Source organism: Lampetra fluviatilis, chromosome 59, assembly GCF_964198595.1.
Source record: "Lampetra fluviatilis chromosome 59, kcLamFluv1.1, whole genome shotgun sequence".
Taxonomy (NCBI): Eukaryota; Metazoa; Chordata; class Hyperoartia; order Petromyzontiformes; family Petromyzontidae; genus Lampetra; species Lampetra fluviatilis.
In genome coordinates, this window is record NC_136333.1 from 7,603,423 (window position 1) to 7,623,800 (window position 20,378).

The following is a 20,378-nucleotide window of genomic DNA, read 5'->3' on the forward strand; positions in this document are numbered from 1 at the left end:
TCTATATACACTCTAACATTGTATATACACACTCGAAAAGGCGAACCCCAACTTACGCGAATTCACGCTCACGCGGGGGTACACGGAAGCTAACCCCCGCCACATACTCTGAGACCTGACTGTATGTAATTGTACGCCTTAAAGATGCTGCACCATTGGCTGTTGCAGTGGTCAACAGCGCCACCAGACTTGGCAATCCAGAGGTCGCCGGTAAGGCCCACTGAGCTACGTAGCACGGGGCCCTTGAAAGTGAAGGGGCCCGTAGCTACTACTGGTCGCGTGGAATTACTCTCTCAAATTATAGCTCAACGAAGTGGCTCGTCATCGTGTGAAAATGTACAGCAGCAGCGAAATACTCTGAATGCACGTTCATTATAAATGCGACAGAGGGAAACTGGAAGATCTGGAGAAAAAATCCACGCGACCACAGGGAGAGCAACATGCAAACGCCAAATATACAACAGGCGTCAGGGTCGGGATCGAACCAACGACCTCCTGCATACCAGGCGAGGGAGTTAACATCTCTCCACCCATACCATGTGTCGTGCGTATGCAATTACGTGTGCTAACCATTTGCTTGTCTGTGTGCACACATGCACACACATGCGTGTGCTGATGCAGATTTCACAACCACCGTGGCTTCTTGTACTTGGACTCCCGTACCGGCGGCGCCACCCCTTTTCCACGTCCTCGTCATCTGCGCCGTTGCCCCCGCTAGGCCCCGCTAGCCCCGCCGCCCTCTACGGCGGAGGGCGGTAGCGGGCGGGATGTCGCGCCCCGCGATGCGTGTGGCGCTCTGCGTCTTCGCCGGAGTCGCCATCATCGCCTCCTCCGCTGCCGCCACCGCCACCGCCTCCTTCCCCGATGACGCGACGCCCATCAACATCGTTGACGCCAAATGTGAGTGTATTCGCAACGTGTAGAGACGCGGCGACCGAAGCCTTGCATAGGCCGAGAGACACATCGAAGCCTTGCGTAGCCCGAGATAGATGGCAAAGCCTTGCGTAGGCTGAGTGACACGATGAAGCCCTACTTAGGCTGATAGATGCAACAAAGCCTTACATAGGCTGAGAGACACGAAGTAGCCTTGAGTAGGCCAAAAGAGACGACGAAGCCGTATGTAGGCCGAGAGACACGACAAAGCCTTACGTAGGCCGAGAGACATAGTGAACAGTTGTGTAGGCTGAGAGACACGACGGAAGGCTCACATTGGGCGAGAGACACTACAAAGCCTCGCGTAGGCCGAGAGAAACGACGAAGCCTTGTGTAGGCTGACTAGCGGATAGGTCCATAGCGAGTAGACTGAGTGACAGTTTTTAACCTGGTGCTCAAGATTCACCGTCGATGTCGTTTGGGTTGGGCCATGTAACGATTCGGACAAATTTGTGTCGTGAGACCCTCCACCACCTCACATGGCCAAAAAAATAAAATAGTCTACATGTACAAGAGTTGAACGGCGACACGCAAGGTAATTTATTTTTTTCAACCCAGTCACCAGTGAGTTGAAGATGGTTCCAACCAAAATTTTGCATTTGTTAAATAACCTCCACAAAAATCTACGGATGATAAAAGTCACTTGAAGGCCCTTGAATGAGAGTCACTTGCAGAGGTTCTGTGATGTCTCCTTCCGTGGACCATTCCCTGCCGATAACATCTGGCAGCTCACCAGCATTGATTCAAGTGAGCCTGACTCTGCTGATGAGGCACTCTGCATCAAAACTGGTCCTGAGTTTTCCTTGCTTATACTGAATCAATGCTGCTAAAATGACACACTCCCAGAAGGCCATGAGTTGCGTGAAAATTACTTTTCCTTTCTCCTTGGAGAGACAGATACATGGAGATGATGTATCATTTGTTTTGTTACTTGCTCCGCAAAGACCCACAATTAATGATTCTCATGCCAATGGGTCGATGTTGTGTGAGAATTCCAGATGGATCCTTCATCTCATGGCGTGATGCCGATGGCACAAATTGTAATGAAAAATCTCGGGCAAAACACCGAAGTGTTATTTGCTAATTTTGCATATTTTACAATGGCAAACATCTGGAACATAAACGCACAGCATAAATCTGGCAGTTGTGAATACCCCCCCGTGCATTATTTGCTTTCATCTTGGGCAAATATCCGTCGGCTGAAATCTTCACGAATTGTTTATCCAGCCGCGCCCTGCTCTTGGCTTTCCCCGTACGTGGGGTAATCGCGATGCCATTTATTCAGAATCTCACGCTCGGCCAAGCGTATTTTGGACGACAAGGCATCGCACGGCTCTTAGGTTCCGCAGCCCGTATGAAGTGACTGAGATAAACCCCTATCTCCGATTAGCGCGGTGGCCTGCGCACGGTGCGAATGAAACTCAACATACATAGATACGTTATCGCAGAGCGGAGGTGGGTGGGGGCGGGAGGTGGGGGCGAAAAATCCAGACGGCCGATCTTGCGTTGGGTTCCATTCCCTCGTGAACCTCCGGGCAGCGTGCGTCACGGTCCGGCCCGGGCGGGCAGTGGTTAGCGCCGAGGGTCTGCAACCAAAATAACAAGAAGAGCCGCTGTTTTTTTCCCGATTCGGTAAAATAATTTAAATACTTCAAAAGCCGCAAAGCAAGTGGTGAATATGAGATGGTGGTCCTTGATAAATGATGGTCACGAAACGGTCCTGGATGAGCCCGCGTGCGGCTTCGGAGCCGCAGGTTGGCGATCCTTGAGTTACGAATCACGAACTTTGAACCAGGTGCACTGAGACAATTCTATTCCCTTTGCCCCCTTCCCCAACTGCTACTGACCAACGTGGTGAAGTATGGTCATACAACACCCCCCAATCCAGCAGCGGGTTGACATGGTTGGAAATTAAATCGAGCCATCAACACTCTTTGGTTCTTTCGGTAAAGTCATGTAGGTGAAACATAATAATAATAATAATAATCAATAAAAAATAAACTCACGACGTTTTGGGTGCAACACAAGCGCCCGAAACGTCGTGAGTTTATTTTTTATTGATTATTTTTATTTCATTATATTTTAACCCACGTGACTTTACCGAAAGAACCAACGAGTATGCATTCTTGCAGTCACGAAAACTTCAAATCTAGAACGAGCCATCACCGGCAGCAGTCGACCTAGGGAAGGGTCAACACTGTTGTGAGCACCGGGTGCTGTTGTGTGAACATCAGCGTGGGGCAACAGGGGCGGCAGGGGTGTCGGTGCTGGCTACCCACCCACCCACTGTGTGGCACAGTGGCGAGATGTTCACTCCCTCGCCTGGTATGCAGGAGGTCTTGGGTTCCATCTCGACCCTGACACCTGCATATTTGGAGTCTGCGTGTCTATCTCTCAATCTCCCCGTGGTCGCTTGCATTTTTCTCCGGGTCCTCCGGTTTTTTCCCCTCCACATTCAGAATCAACATTTGTTTAGAGTATTTGGCTGCTATACATTTCCACACGATGATAAGCCACTTCGTTGAGCTGTCATTTGCGATGGACAGGTCGCTTCTGAAAAATAGCTACATAGCTCAGCGGGCCTAACCTGGTAACATAAAAATATCTCATCATGGGACCTCCTTTGCCAGTCCCAAAATATACTAATATGGTTTTTCCCCTTTTTTCTGGCAACAAAACTGACACCTTTTTGCAAGGAATCATGCTTACATTAACCACAATACTTGAAGTCAAAAGCATTGTTTGCATATGAAAAAAGGGGAAACCCCTATTAGTATTAACATAAAAATAGTTTCGTTTATAGTTTAGTGTGCCGTGTCGGCACAGAGCCCCTTCCTGCCACTTTTCAGCAGCCGTTGTGCTCAGTCAACACGCAGGGTGAGCTCTCACAGTCCCCGCGGCCATCGCCACATGCGGCTGGCTTTTTCCTGGCCCCCCTTTTTACGCAGGTAACACATCAATCCTCTGCTGGAAGAAGATAAAGATCTCCCTTACACAAGTCGTGTCTGTCATCGGGGGTTGCATTTTCGTACTCCGCCATACCGATCAGCACCTTTTAGATGTCTTCCCCTATTACGTGGTCAAAATGTCCTTTCGAGGACCTCTCTCACAGCCTCATCATCATCATCATTATAACAAGCATCTGGCTATAGCTTGATACTCTACCCCTGTGTGATACTCCCATGCCCGGCTCGGTTACCTGGCCTCCTCCTCCACCATGCACACCACGTGTCCCACTCATCATCAACAACCTCTTCGTGTTTTAGAACAGCCCACTGAGGCAGATATTACAGAGCTACCTCTGAGATCCCTGTATCTTCAAGTGACGCTCTGGTCCACACAGAACGGCCTACGGAAGTTGATTACACAGAACTGCCTCTGAAATTTTCTTAAAGTGACGCTCTGGTCCACACAGTAGCGGGCAGCACTTTTTCACCCACCCCACCCTGCCCCAGAGAGTGACGTTCATCGCATGACAGTCACTAAATACTCTTTTTTTTATTCTCAGGATTTGGAATTCAGCCAAATTAAGCGCAGCACCATATTTAACACGACGGGTGGTGGTGTTTAGTTGTTGTTGTTGTTGTATGTGCAGTCATTAACCCCTCGCTGTACGCGAGAACCCCAGCTGAAGTGCAGGCCGTGGCTGAAACGTTGGCATCGAACCCAGGGTCTCAGAGCTGCCGGCTCATCGCTCTGACCCTCTGTCCTCTGAGCCAACGGGCCTCCATCCCAGAGGCTTTCTTGTCTGTTCGCCAGGTTAAAGTTCAGCTCTCTGACTCACAGGGGTGGCTATCTCTTATCGCTAGAAGGTCCCATTTGACGCCAAGACTTTGTTTTTATCACGTTACATTTTATCTCCATGGCCGGCGCTTTCGCGACTTTGGCTCTCTCCCCGCTCGATTTAGCCCGCGGTGGCTGGGACATAATCCACCTTCTGCACGTCTGCGTCTGTTGAACTTTTTCACCGTGTTAATCGGAGGTGCGGGGGAAGGACAACAAAGTGAACACAAAAAAGCAATTATAAAGAAATGGATTTGTCAATTTAGACGATGATCATTTAAAAGTGCATTGCTCCCGGTGGCTTCATGATATCATCAGGTAGAGCATTCCAGACGGCCGGAGAAGCGCATCTGAACGTGAGCGATGCGGTAACCGTCTCTGTTCGATGGCTAGGTTAAAAGCCGCTGCTGCTGCGAGGATGAGCGGAGTTTGCGTGATGATGGTTAATGTTCCTTAACGAGTTCGGCGAGGTATAGTGGTTCACTTGTGAGATCTTCCGTAAAAAAAAAATGCACATTCCTCTGGAGGGGAACCAGGCTCTCCTTGTAAAAGCACCAGCTGCAATACATCAATAATAACGCTACGTAATAATCTCCTACACTAACAAGCAATCGAGGAATGAGATCACATGTCACCATTTGTAAATCAGCAATCCACCACATCAACCTTGAATGCGTCCAATGTTGGTCAGATCTCGTAAAGCTGAGTGTGGGCTCGGCGGATAGGGTTGGCTGCGAGGAAGCCCTCATCCAGCAGTGGATTGACCGCGGGGCTTTACCTGTGCATGCGAGTGGGGTGGGCTGTGTGTGCATGTTTGTCGTGGCGGGGGCAGCAGTGGCGCAGGGATCAGCGCGCTGCGCCGCCGCGAGTTCAATTCCCCCGCTCGCGGCCAATAATGGCGGCAAATATCGAGGACCGGTCCTGGGCCTCCCCTAGGTTGACTCAGCCTCAAATTCGTAACTGGTGCGATGCGTATGATGATCGCCACCGGGGTGACAAAAGCGGGAGGGCGCGGGATGTTTTGCCACCAACCCCCTCGTGTGCCTTGCCGGCTTACTTACCGGCAGCACTTGCCCCAACGGTCGATAAGGGCTACGCGGGGGACCTTTATCTCGTCTTGTACACGTTCGCGCAAGCCCCCCCCCCCCCCCCGTGTTTCTCCATGTACCGCCCGCCGCGCACAGATGTCGAGCGAGCTCTCGGGGGGGGGTCTCATTTCGATTAGCAGAGCTCAGGCTAGACGTGTACAACGTCAACAGTGGGGAGACAAAGGCGGCCGGGCGTGGTGGGTGTTGACCACTGCCCCCCCACCCCACCCCCCCCCCCCCGAGACTACCACGTCGTCTTTCCCGGGTGCTGCTACTCGCTAACAGCACTCAGCCCAAGGGTCTGCTGGAGGCTCTACGGGGCGGGCGGGCGGGCGGCGGGGTGAGAGATCTTCGCGTGCCGTGTAACGGGAGCTACATTAGTGGCGTTCGCATTGATCGCTCACCTCTCCGCCGCGTTTCATATATCCGAATTAGGGTTCGTTACTTCGTTATCCTCCCCCCCCCCCTGTGGACGGCGCGCGAGTGAGGGCACTGCGAGTTAGAGGCAGGATGGGGGGTGCGCGACTTGGAGGTTGGGAATAGAAGGAGAGGCAGTATCGTGATGGGTGGGACACGTGGTGTGCAGGGTGGAGGCTGTAGGAGGAGGTTGTGATGATGGGTGGGTCACGTGGTGTGCAGTGTGGAGGCTGTAGGAGGAGGTTGTGATGATGGGTGGGACACGTGGTGTGCAGGGTGGAGGAGGAGGACGGGGGTTAAGCGACTTGGAGGTTGGGAATAGGAAGAGGAGGAGGTACAGTGAAGATGGGTGGGACACATGCTCTGGAGGGAGGAGGAGGCCAAGTCACCGATACGGGCGTGGGAGTGGCACCGAGAGGTTGTCCACCAAGGGGAAGAGCTAATAGACGTGGTTGTTGACGATGATGATGATGATGGCTGTACGAGCAGTCCTTGAAGGACGTGTTGCCCGTGTAACAAGGGCAACACGTAAAGCCGGATAGCGGTCGTGGTGGTGATTCCGCGAGATCGGACCTCGGAGGTCAGTGGTGAACTTGAACTCTGCAGAACTTCAGAGGCTATCAGGACGAAGGAAGCGATTGTGATGATGAGATCTTAACCTTGGCTTGTGTCTTCTCCGTGTCTACCCAATGTCTCCCCGTGTCTACCCAATGTCTCCCCGTGTCTACCCAATGTCTCCCCGTGTCTCCCCCGTGTCTCCCCCGCGTCTCCTCCGTTGTCTCCCCCGCGTCTCCTCCGTTGTCTCCCCCGCGTCTCCCCCGCGACTCCCCCGCATCTCCCCCGTGTCTCCCCTGTGTCTCCCCCGCGTCTCCCCCGCGACTCCCCCGCATCTCCCCCGTGTCTCCCCGTGTCTCCCCCGTGTCTCCCCGCGTCTCCCCCGCGTCTCCCCCGCGACTCCCCCGCATCTCCCCCGTGTCTCCCCTGTGTCTCCCCCACGTCTCCCCGGCGGCCTGCAGACACGAGCCAGTACCCCGTGTTCCTGGGCCCCAGACCAAAGAACGAGACGCGGCGACACAAGCTCAGCTTCCAGATGATGGTGATGACCAACTCCACCCTTTTCATCGCCGCCAGGTAGGTCGACGCGACCACCGCCACTACCCTCCCCCCCCCTCCCGCAACACACTTTGCGTTTCCTCCCAACAAAGTTGCCATCACCGTGTCCGTTGGGGATGGGGCAGCAGCTGTCTCCCCTCCATCGGCGAGCGGAGCAATCCTGAGGAAAAAAACGGGACAGGTGGCAAGCATACTCTCCAGGCCCTCCCCCCCCCCCCCCCACCGAGCCTGATGGCCAACCCGAGAAGGTGCACCTTGGCTGGGCAGGAATCTAGGCGAGGTTGGGCGGGGGTGGGGGGTGCAGCGTTGTTGGCCAATAAGAAAGGAATTCTGCATAAACGTTGTTTTCTAATATAGAGGGCTTCTCGCGCCTCGCCCTTCGCACACCCACGATATCCTCTTCTCCCACCCCCCGTCCCCCAATGTGTGCAGACACTACTGGCTTGTACCTCAAAGTTCATTAGACATTTTTTTTTATTTCGCCCTCCAACCATGGCCGCAGCTAGCACAACTCTAAATAAATGCTCAATAAATGGAAAATTACGTATTTCTTGATAATGGATTAAACGGTCATTGATGAAACAATAATTATATTGAGCATAGTGGTTTCACAAGGCTCTTATAGTTTCGATGACGGGCAAACTGACAAATGGAATGCCGGGATTTCATAATAGATATGGCGGTGCTTGTGTAGGCCTCCATCCAACAGTGTATTGAACATGACGGCTGACGACGGTGAGATGGTGAATGCACGGGTGGGTTGTGTGTTAGTCTTTCAGGGACTGGCTCCTGGTATAGCACTGTTCACCAATACCAGGGCTGGACGGGTGGGAAGTTCTGCCCACTGATGTGTGGCCCAGAGGCCTCAGCAGTAGCTTTGTGATATCCGCTTCCACGGGCTGTTCTGCGTGTGAATCAGAGCATCACTTTGCTGTAGAAGGGATCTCAGAGGTAATTCTGTGATATCCGCTTGCACGGGCCCTTCTCTAACATCAAGCATGGGCTCCGCAACTGGTCTGCGAGATTTCCGAACGGCTCCTTCATCTCGTGACGCCGCGGCGAACATGAATTTCCAAACGTGGAGCTTCCACGGGATTCTCAGTGGTGAGCACAAAGACAAAGATCCCGCGTGTCGCCTGGAACACGGACGGTCAGTTGGTAGCTTTTGCGAGCAAGAAGATGACCACAAAGCGGATGGTTGCGCTGCCCTTTGCTGCTCATATCTGGTGGCGAGGAGATGTTAATTACCTCGCCTGGTGTACGGGAGTTAATGGGTTCGATCCCGACCCTGATGATGCCTGTATATTTGGAGTTTGCATGTTTTCTATCTCTCTCTCTCGCCCGTGGTCGCGTGGATTTTTCTTCGGATCCTCCGGTTTTTCCCCTCCACATTTATAATCAGCATCACGCGTTTACAGTATTTGGCTCCTATAAATGTGCACGTGATAAGCCACTTGGTTGAGCTATCATTTGTGGCCAGGTCGCTTCTGAAAAAGAGCTACATAGCTCAGTGGGCCTTACCTGGTTAAAAAAAATGTTTTCCAGTTGTTGGTACTCCACTTGTGCAGCGGCGGGTCGTTTCCGCACGATGTCCGACGTTTTGGTGCCACGTGCCTCTGAGGAACGGGACGTAAGAGGGGCTGTGATGATGTTTATTTCGCTGGGGTAGCACGATGCCAAATCGTAAGTCTGAAACGTGCAACTCCGGCCCATGGAAATGAAAATATAGTTTGCCCGCATAGATATTGCTCATCGTAAATCTCCGTATGCAAATTGTGGGGGGGGGGAGGGGGGGTGAGTGTAAAAGTCTTCCCTGTAAACAACGCGAGAGTGAATCGAAATTGTTCCCTGTTCTCGCCCCATTTCATAAACAACCCCCGTTATTCAAATTGACCGCTTGCGTGAAGGCTGGTTTAGTGAGGGCCCTGTTAACCCACGCACGCACACAGCCCGTGCAAGCAAGGCAGTCGCCGGTGCAAGTGCCGATGAAGAAGGTCGACACGACACACGAGGGGGTGGGTGGCCAGCACCACGCCCGGCCGCCTTTGTCTCCCCAGTGGCGATGTTTTTTTTTTTATCCTGGTACTAATTTGAGGCTAAGTCGACCTAGGGGAGGCCCAGGACCGGTTCAGATAATCGTCAATGGTCTTGTCCGTGAGTGGGAATCGAACTCGGCTCGCTACGGTTCATTGCGCAGTGCGATAAGCGCTGCACTATCGCTCCCCACACACGCGCGCGCTTGTACAACAACCGCCATTCGCCACTAAGTGGCGGTGACGTCACCACGACGCTTGTGCCAGGCCATGTGCACCTTGAGGCCACGTGAAGTGTCGAACGCGCGCTGGTAGGAGGTCACGGCGCAGACCCAGCAGGTGCCGGGTCGAATGACTGAGATGACCGAGATGACTGGCTGATGCACCACCTGTGCCACCTACTGTGCCAACTTGCTGTGCTTTAGCCACCCGGCGCTCCGCTCGTTGTTGTGAGCGTCGCTCCTCCGCCCTCCGTTGTTGTTGGAGGGCGACTGCCTCCAACTGCCCAGTAGCGTCCTTCACGAGCCTCCTCCACAGAGGCCGATCTTGACACCGCGTACACACACACGCGCGCGCGCGTGTTCGTCAAATGAAATGTGCCCTTCACTTGTGCAGGACTACTACTACACACACGCAAATCCGCGCAGGTGAAGCGATTGCAGATCTGAGCCGGGAAGCGGTGGAGCGTGCACATTCGAGATCCCAATCGAGTGTTTGGGGTGCACCGTGTGAGCACGCAGGGATGGTGTGAGCCCGCCCGCGTGTGTCTGTGTGTGTGTCTGTGTGTTATTGTAGAGTGTCTGTCTGTCTGTGTGTCTGTCTGTGTGTGTGTCTGTCTGTGTGTGTTATTGTAGAGTGTATGTGTGTCTGTGTGTTGTTGTAGTGTGTCTGTGTGTTATTGTAGAGTGCATGTGTGTCTGTGTGTTGTTGTAGTGTGTCTGTGTGTTATTTTAAAGTGTATGTGTGTGTGTCTCTGTCCGTGTTATTGTAGTGTGTCTGTGCGCGCTGCGCTACGAACCTGGCGACCCGGGTTCGATTCCCGCTCACGACCAACGCCAGTGACGATTATCTGAACCTGTCGTGGGGCTCCCCTAGGTCGACTCAGCCTAAAATGAGTACCTGGTGCGGTGTGTAAACATCGTTACTGGGGAGACAAAGGCGGCCGGTCGTGGTGTTGACCACCCCCCCTCCACTCGTGTGCCGTGCTGGCCTTCATAGATTGCTGCTCGCTAACAGCACTTGCCCCAACAGTCTGTTAAAGTTGGACTGGGGATCTTTGTCCTTGTTTTGTGTTTAAACATTCCAGATCCCAAGCGAGGTGATGCAGCGATGGTGGACCCGCGTGTGTGTCTGTGTGCGCGTGTGTGTGTCTGCATTTCTGTGTGTCTGCATGTCTGTGTGCGCGCGTGTGTGTGTCTGTGTGTGTCTGTGTGCGCGTGTGTGTGTCTGTGTGTGTCTGTGTGCGCGTGTATGTGTGTCTGCACGTCTGTGCGCGCGTGTGTGTGTGGTTAGTGCGCTAGTTACGAATCCGGCGATCCGAGTTCGATTCCCGCTCACGGCCAACACCAGTGACGATTATCTACACCGGTGCTGGGCTTCCCCTAGGTAGACTCAGCCAGATTATCCAGTGTATCTCTGTATGTATCTGTGTATGCATCTCTGTGTGTATCTCTGTGTATCTCTGTATGCATCTATGTATGTATCGCTATGTGTGTGTATCTGTGTATACATGTCTGTATGTATCTCTGTGTGTATCTATGTATGTATCGCTATGTGTGTGTATCGATGTATCTCTTGCTAACGGTGTTAGACCAGAGGACGCCAAAACACGGGTTGAGAAGAGGCTCAAAAGAAAGCTGTCTCTGGTGTGGACCAATCAGTTTCAAAGACAATGCATATATTATCAGAATAAGTTTTTTGTTTGCATTCTGACCACAAGTATTGTGGTTAAGGCAGACATGATTCTTTGCAAAAAGGTTTCAATTTGGTGTCTTAAACATCTTAACACCTAAATTTTGATTTAAAGCTTTCGTGACTGCAGGGATTCATATTCTTGGTTCTTTCGGTGAAGTCACGTAGAAAGGAAATATTAAAATAATACAAATATAAAACAATAAAATTCTCACGACGTTTCGACTACAACACAAGCAATCATCATCAGGTGTGAAATCCGCAGCACCTGATGACGATTGCTTGTGTTGCAGTCGAAAAGTCGTGATAATTTTATTGTTTTATATTTTTTATTATTATTATTTTATTATTTCCCTTCTACGTGACTTTACCGGAATAACCAAGAATATCTTAACACCTGTTTTGTTGCCAAATAAAAGGGGAAAACCTATTCTCATGTTGTTTATCTCACCAGCTGAAGCTCACTGAGCTATCAGCTTATTTTCAGAAGCGACCTGGCCACAAATGACGGCTCAACGAAAGTGACTTATCATCATCATCATCACGTGGGAATGTTTCGCAGCAAAATAATCCACATACTTTCAACGCGTGTTCATTTTGAATCACAGTTCCTATAATCATTGTTTTTAAAGCTTTATTTTGGTGATATTTGAAAACGTATGGTTAAGCCATGTTTGTTTGTTGAAGTACGGAGTTCGCCTGAAAATTTCATCTAAATTGTCTTATGGTTGTTATTGTTGGACTTGCATCCCATTGGGATTGTTGCACACAGCGTTGATGTACGGTGCTTTTTTCTGGAAGATCTTAACAGCTTTTTCCTGGATGTTTCTGTTGCGAAACGTCACTTCAACAAGATGTTCTTCGTTCATGATTTGTTTGTTGCGGTTGCACCCGAGTCAAGAGCTGGCTCACAGGGCTATACCTAATACATGAAACTGAAATATGCGTTGAGGGGGGTGGAGGGAAAAACCGGAGGACCCGGAGAAAAAAAAATCCACGCGACCACGGGGAGAGAGAGAGAGAGACGTAAACTCCACATGTACAGGGTCAGCTGATTCGACCTCGTGGAGACCCTGGACGGGTTGAAATATCGCTTACTGATGTTGGTCGTGCCACGGATGAGAGTGGTGCTGGAACGGCGTTAGAGCTTCCGGCGTTACTGCAGCAGCACAAAAAACCACCACCACGGGGGCCGTTCGAGAATGTAAAAGAATGCATTGGAGTTTAAGACTCCACATGATTGTCCTTTACCCCACCAACCCACCCACCCACATCTCCTCCCCACCCACCCACCCACATCTCCTCCCCACTGCTCACACCCCCCTTTGGGGTTAAGTGTCAGGAATTGCATGGGCCCTGATTTAAAGGTTAGCTCAATTGATGCCGGGGATGTGAGGAATGGGCAGTGGCAACCATAGCAGCGGGGACGGAGAGAACGGGAAGAGCTACGGCCGTCTGGAGGCTGTTGTAATGCATGAGCAAACACAAGCGCCATTTAACTCATTAGGTGCTATTTGCTTTGCCTGTGTGGCCTTGCTGTGTGTCAGTGTCTGTGTGTCAGTGTCTGTGTGTGTGTGTGAGTGTGTGTGAGTGTGTGAGCGTGTGTGGGGAGCGGTAGTGTAGCGGTTAGCGCTACGCTGCGCTACGAACTTGGCGACCCGGGTTCGATTCCTGCTCATGGCAAAAACACCCAGTGACGATTATCTGAGCTGGTGCTGGGCCTCCCCTGGGTCAACTCAGCCTCAAATGAGTAGCTGGTGCGATGTGTAAACATCGCCACGAGGGAGACAAAGGCGGCCGGGCGTGGTGTTGGCCACCCACCCCCTCGCGTGCCGTGCCGGCCTTTATAGGTGCTCGCTAACAGCACTTGCCCCTACAGTCTGTTAAGGCTATACGGGGGATCTTTGTCTTTGTGTGTGTGTGGGGAGCGGTGGTGTAGCGGGTTAGCGCGCTGCGCTACGAACCTGGCGACCCGGGTTCGATTCCCGCTCACGGCCAACACCCAGTGACGATTATCCAGAACCAGTCCTGGACCTCCTCTAGGTCGACTCAGCCTTAAAACTGCACTTGCCCCAACAGTCGGGTAAAGGCTATACCTGGGGGGGGGGGTGTGGGAGTAACATTTGCTTGTATATTTGCACGCGTGGGAAATACATTCGAGTGTTCTTTGGCATCTGTTAAATCAAACACGCTCCTATTAGGATCAGCACTCACGCAGCGGATATCTTATTATTATTATTTTTAAACAACACCAGAGAAGTGCCAGCGTGTGACTCAACGCCCCATCACGGATCGATTTGGCCAAATGCAAATGCTGATCTCGTGATTTCCCCCGGGGGCTGTAATGGTTTTGTCCAGGTGTAAACGTTAAATACGGGCCGTGCTATTTAGTTGAGGGGGGGGCAGATCTGCGGGAGCGGTGGTAGAGTAGCGAGGCTACGAACCCGGCGACCCCGAGTTCGATTCCCGCTTCAAGGCCAACACCGGTGATGGTTATCTGAACCGGTCCTGAGCCTCGTCTAGGTCGACTCAGCCTCAAATGAGTAGCTGGTGCGGTGTGTAAACATCGCCACTGGGGAGACAAAGGCGGCCGGGCGTGGTGCTGACCACCCACCGTTGCTACTCGTTAACAGCACTTGTCCAAACTGCCTGTTCAGTCTGTACAGGGGATCTTTGTCTTTGTATGTGTACGGCAAGCCGTGGCGCAGCGGGTAGCGCAGCTGCACTCCAAAGACAAAGATCCCCCGTATAGCCTTAACAGACTGTAGGGGCAAGTGCTGTTAGCGAGCACCTATGAAGGCCGCAACGGTACACGAGGGGGTGGGTGGCCACCACCACGCTCGACCGCCTTTGTCTCCCCAGTGGCGGTTTACACACCGCACCAGGTACTCATTTGAGGCTGAGTCGACCTACGGGAGGCCCAGGACCGGTTCAGATAATCGTCATTGGGTGTTGGCCGTTCGATTCCGCTACACTACCACACCCCACACTCACACACACAGACGGAGACACACACACACGCGCACACATACACGCGCACACTCACACCGAGATATACACTCACACACACACACCGAGATACACACTCACTCACACACACACCGATACTCACACACGCGCACACACACCTATACTCACACACGCGCACACACACCTGCACACACCGAGACGCACAGCGGTAGTGTAGCGGTTACCGCGCTGCGCTATGAACCTGGCGACCCGGGTTCGATTCCCGCTCACGGCCAACACCAGTGACGATTATCTGAACCAGTTTTGGGCCTCCCCTAGGTCGACTCAACCTGAAATGAGTACCCGGTGCGGTGTGTAAACATCGCCACTGGGGAAACAAAGGCGATCGGACGTGGTGCTGGCCACCCACCCCCTCGTGTACCGTTCCGGCCTTCATAGGTGCTCGCTAACAGAACTTGCCCCTACAGTCTGTTCAGGTTATACGGGGGATCTTTATCTTTGACGCGCACTCACACACGCACAGCCAATTGCATTTCCACCGCGTAATTCACTCCCGCGAGCGACGCTTGGCGCTTGCAGCCTTTTCAGGACTCGGGCGTCTCCTGCTGAGATATGTCGACCCAAAATTGGGCAAATTGAACATTTTGTTGGTGATTGATTGACAGGCGAGCAATTACTGCCTAGACGAGAGATGCTCGGACAAAAAAACCAGGGACCTCCTCCCCCACCACCACCACCACCGCTACCGGATGAAATACTGAAATCAGAAGAAGAAGAATAGAAAAGAAATGTGGCATTAAAAATTGATAGATTATATGCCCTGGTGTTCATTATCCGTGTGTCAATCTGCATAGAGAGAGAGCGAGTGTGTGTGTGTGTCACGGCACCGTGTTTGAAATGCCTTATTTATACAGTGCAGATAAATTCAAGAAGGCCTTCTTAAGAAGAAATAGTATATATACACGGTCTATCAGCATCCGAATTTTTTGGGGGTATTCGTACTCAGCTATAAAGCTTTTTTGTTCACAGATGTTCCAGTCGGGGGCACGGTGTCAGAACACAAACACGATCGGAGTGCAAAGCGTAGGAAGGCGAAAGCAATCACTTAAACATTGTCTTCTATATAAATAAAGGCCTTAATCTGTATGTCTCAAAAACTTTTAGGGTACTTCCCGACATGTCGCTTTTAGGACACAAACAGCAGGAACAATCTGAAAATCGGAGATTTTTCGTTTTAAGGCCCTCAAATCTTGATGTTTAAGTGCCCCCATAACGCGTTTGTGCACGTTGTGTCATTCAGAACCCGTTCCAAATATTACAATGCGTTTTTTTCGTTTGATAGAGCTTTAGGCGGCAAATACAATTAAAGCGAGAACCATTCTATATTTTATTATAAAGATATTTCGGATTAAAGCGGTTTTGGATAAAAAAAAATCTGATTAAAAAATCTCTTTGATGTTCAAATCTGAATTATTCGAGAACGCTAAAAGATAGGGGCTTCCACTCACAGAGTATTAAGTTAATAGATTTTTGTTCTTTCTAATAAAAAAAATTGAGCGGTTTCCGATTGGTTGGTCTTTTAGTATCAGAAGTTGGATCAAGTTGTCAACAAATGTTGTTTTTTGTGGAAAATTACCAAATGTTTGGAGTAGTTGTTAGTCATAGATAAGAATTGTAACAAAAAAAATCAGATCAGGTTAGTGATTATATTTATTTCCTGGCAAGTGCCGAAGGTCCAATGGCACACATTGTTATTCAGATAGTTGTTGTAGTGTTATTTGTTTGTTATTTGGACTCGTTCGGATATTTCGTGATTCATGTTTTATTTAAAATGTTGGTTGATTATTTCTTGGACATTCTATTGCAATGTTGTAGAGCTGACAACTCGGGCATTTCGCTGCACCCGCTATATAACATCGCCTTCACTGCGTATGCGACCGATACACTTTAATTGATTGATTGACAGGCTTTATGACACTAGTTTACAAATGAAACTAAACTATTTTTCATTATCTTAACAGGTAAAGCCCATATCTATATAGACAATTGTGTGACGTTTCGGTCATTGATTCTCGATTTGAAGCTTACGTGACTGCAAGGATTCATACTCGTTGGTTTTTTCGGTAAAGTCACGAAGGTAAAAAGTTACATTAAATCATGGCCGGGCAGTCTCACCACGGGCAGCAACGCACTCGCCGAGCCCCTAACCCTAACCGCAGCGCCACCCACACACCTACCAAGCCACCCACCTACCAAGCCACCCACCTACCAAGCCACCCACCCACCCACCGACCCTTCCAGCCACCAACCCACCCACCGACCCTTCCAGCCACCCACCAACCTACCAAGCCACCCACCTACCAAGCCACCCACCCACCCACCGACCCTTCCAGCCACCCACCCACCCACCGACCCTTCCAGCCACCCACCAACCTACCAAGCCACCCACCTACCAAGCCACCCACCCACCCACCGACCCTTCCAGCCACCCAGACACCTACCAAACCACCCACCCACCAAGCCACCCACCAACCTACCAAGCCACCCACCTACCAAGCCACCCACCCACCCACCGACCCTTCCAGCCACCCACCCACCCACCGACCCTTCCAGCCACCCACCAACCTACCAAGCCACCCACCTACCAAGCCACCCACCCACCCACCGACCCTTCCAGCCACCCAGACACCTACCAAACCACCCACCCACCAAGCCACCCACCCACCTACCAAGCCACCCACCTACCAAGCCACCCACCCACCTACCAAGCCACCCACCCAGCCACCTACCCAACCACCCACTGACCCTTCACCCACCGCTCACCCACTCCTCACCCAAATTCTCCAATTGGGGCCATAAACCATTATCACGCGAACCCCGTTCATCCTCGCGCCGACAGCGTTTGGCTCAGCCATCGGACGAAGACGATCACCGCAACGCGCGCTTTTAAGATACCGTTTCTGCGGCCGTCTGGAACACTCCTTGCTTCCGAAATTCTGAAGCAACTGGGAGCTCTACACTTTTAAATCGCCTAGATTTGACAAACTAATTTATTTCGAACCGCTTTTGTGTGTGTTTAGCTCGTTGTCCTACCTTCCGGACCTCCGATTCGCACGGTTGGCCTACGTACGGTGCGAAAGAAGTTCAACATACACGTGCCCAGCGAGAAATCTCCTCCTTGCCCCAGATTTTTAACGTTTTTTTTCACTCTCTCCCTCTCTCTCTTCCTCCCTCTCTCCATCTTGCCGCCCCCGAGTGAATTAGACTCTGCGCCCTTAATCTGCGCCTTTCCACGCCGTCACCCTCATTTAAAAACACGCCACAAAGGGGGGGGGGGGGGGGAGACGTGGGGATGGAGGGGGGAGGGGAAGAGTGGCTGAGCGAGCCCAGCACCGCACCGGGGTCTCCAAAGCAGGGTGGGGAATCAACGTCTCGAGGCCTTATGGACGGAAACGATCAGCGTCAAAGCCAAGCGGCGCTTTATTCGCTCAAGTGAATGCGCGCCCCTCGGATACGGCAATTCCACATTCCTGGGGCAGGGAAAAGTCGCTTCAGTGAATGCGTTTTTCCATAGATACAGCCTCCATTGAGGCGGTGGTGATAGCAATTCTACGTTTCTATGGCGGGGCAAAGTCTCTTCAGTGAATTATGTCCCTTGGACGTAACCTTCCCAAGTGAGCTGGTGATGGTGGCAATTCCACATTCCTGGGGCGCGGCAAAGTCGCTTCAGTGAAGGATGTCCCTTGGATACAATCTCCCCAAGTGAACTGGTGATGATGGCAATTCCACATTCTTATGGCGGGGGCAAGTAAGAGGTTTTCTCGCCCAAGTCAATGAGTGTAGTGGCGGCGTGCGCTCTTGAAGCTACAGCCCCCCCCCCTCCCCCCAACAAGATGGTGGTGCTGGAAATTCCACATTTCTATGGCGGGGCGGTGGGAAAATATATACTTGGAGGACAAAATCGGTGCATTGAGAGTGAGTGGCGCTGGGCACCCAGAGGCTTCCAAATGACTCGTTGTGCTGCCGATTCCTACATGTTCAGTGAAGTGCAGGGATTGTGGGTGGGGGGGGGTAACTGCAAATGGATCGCCATGTACAGCACCACCACGCGCATCCGACTAAACTCTCTCCCACGCAAACAACGCCAATCAAACTCACCCCCCACCCCCTCACTCTCCCCTGCGAGATGGATTATTCCAAGCTGAGCCAAGAAGCCCTTTAATCGCTTAGCCGGACGAAACCAAATTGAAAGAACGCATGGGTTTGTAAGCGATGCCGGCCTCTTCCAGGTCTCCGACACGACCATTACGGACCCCCCCCCCTGATGCCCCCCCCCTCACCCATACGCCCCTCCCCTCCCTCCCCATTCCCTACCCCCCTCCCCTCCCACCTCGACCGCCCGCCATCGCCCGGGCCAGCCCTCCACTTGCGGTCGTGTCTGCTAATGTCTGCTATTTGCTGCGAGCCTAATAGGGGTCTTGCAGGAGGAAGCCGAGGAGGGGGGGAAGCGTTTTATGTGTGTGGCGAAATCTCTCCCTCTCGCTCGCTCTCGCACTCTCTTGATCTCTCTCTCTCTCCCTCCCTCACTCCCTCATTCTCTCTCGATCTCTCTTTTTTTACGATCAGTGGAAGACAAGAAGATGCTCGGTGTATTCGGGGACTTTGCTTCGTTCATCATTTCGTATTTTTTTAAAATAAAATTTACATTTTAAACTCTGCTTTATGTGAAGCCCCACCTCTCGCTCACTTCGCTCGCTCTCTCGCTCTCTCTCTCGATCTCTCTCTCTGGGTTTCTCTCTTTTTTTTCTCAATCTCTCTCGATCTCTCTAAATCCCTTTCTTTTTTTAGGATCAGAGTAAACAAGAAGATGCTCGGTTTAGTCGGCACTTTGCTTCGTTCATCATTTCGGGTTTTTTCCCCCCATTGCTTTGCTTTATGTGCTCCCCCACTCCCCCCCCCCCCCCCCCCCCCCCCCATTTTTAAATGAAAGATTTTACGTGTTTTCCATTTTGAAACAAAATCAATCTCTCGAAACTTCTCTCTCTGGATCTGTCTCTCAAACTCTCTCGATCTCCCTCTCTCTTTTACGATCCGGTATAGGCGGCACTTTGCTTCGTTCATCATTTCGATTTTTTTTTCAATGCTTTGCTTGATGTGCCCCCCCCCCTTCCTCCCTCCTTTTGTAAATGAAAGATTTCACAAAAGATGTCACGCTCTGCTCTCCTCCTTCTTATCTCTTCCCTCTCTCTCTCTACTCCCTCTATCTACCCTCCCCTCTCTCTCTCTCTACCCCCTCTCTCCTTACTCCATGTCTATGTTCCCCCCGTTTTCGATGTAATAATTTATATTTTCACTCTCTCCGTGTGGTCGCGTGGAGGCATCGCAATTTTTTTTGAGCTGAAAAAAAAGTGGGTGGCCACGGCCTTTAGAGTCAGCTCCCTAATCACGACGATGGTCATTATGATGATAATACAAACTCGAGAGTGTGAAGAGAAGTGCTTATTGTTTTCTGGGACAACATCGGATTGACAGGTAGGCAGGCGGCCACCGCGAGAGAGGAATTGCGAGCCGCTGGCACCCGGCACACACGAGGCGATGATTCCAAAAGCAAGTTCAAGAGTGATTCACGTTGTTGGGGGGGGGAGAGGGGGGGGGAGGGTGTGGGGGGGGAGGGTAGGGGGGGAGGGTAGGGGGGGAGGATGTGGGGGGGAGGGTGTGGGGGGGGGAGGGTAGGAGGGGGGAGGATGTGGGGGGGGAGGGTGTGGGGGGGAGGGTAGGGGGGGAGGATGTGGGGGGGAGGGTAGGGGGGAGGGTGTGTGGGGGGGAGGGTGGGGGGAGTGGGGGGGAGGGTAGGGGGGGAGGGTGTGGGGGGGGAGGGTAGGGGGGGAGGGTGTGGGGGGGGAGGGTAGGGGGGGAGGGGGTGTGGGGGGGAGAGTAGGGGGGGAGAGTGTGGGGGGAGGGTAGGGGGGGAGGGTGTGGGGGGGGGGAGGGGTGTGGGGGGGAGGGTAGGGGGGGGGGAGAGTGTGGGGGGGAGGGTTAGGGGGGGAGGGTGTGGGGGGGGAGGGTGTGGGGGGGAGGGTAGGGGGGGGGGAGGGTGTGGGGGGGAGGGTAGGGGGGGAGGATGTGGGGG

At 52.2% G+C, this 20,378-nt stretch overlaps 1 protein-coding gene across 1 annotated transcript in view; it reads left to right on the plus strand.

The window, feature by feature from the left end:
- The window catches only part of LOC144950867 (semaphorin-6A-like), a 144,812-nt gene that overhangs the window by 68,644 nt on the left and 55,790 nt on the right, over nucleotides 1-20,378 (plus strand). The window contains 2 exon segments of the mRNA XM_078881018.1: nucleotides 622-900; nucleotides 7,238-7,352. Of these exon segments, the coding sequence (XP_078737144.1) occupies nucleotides 768-900; nucleotides 7,238-7,352 (248 nt within the window). The 5' untranslated portion in view covers nucleotides 622-767.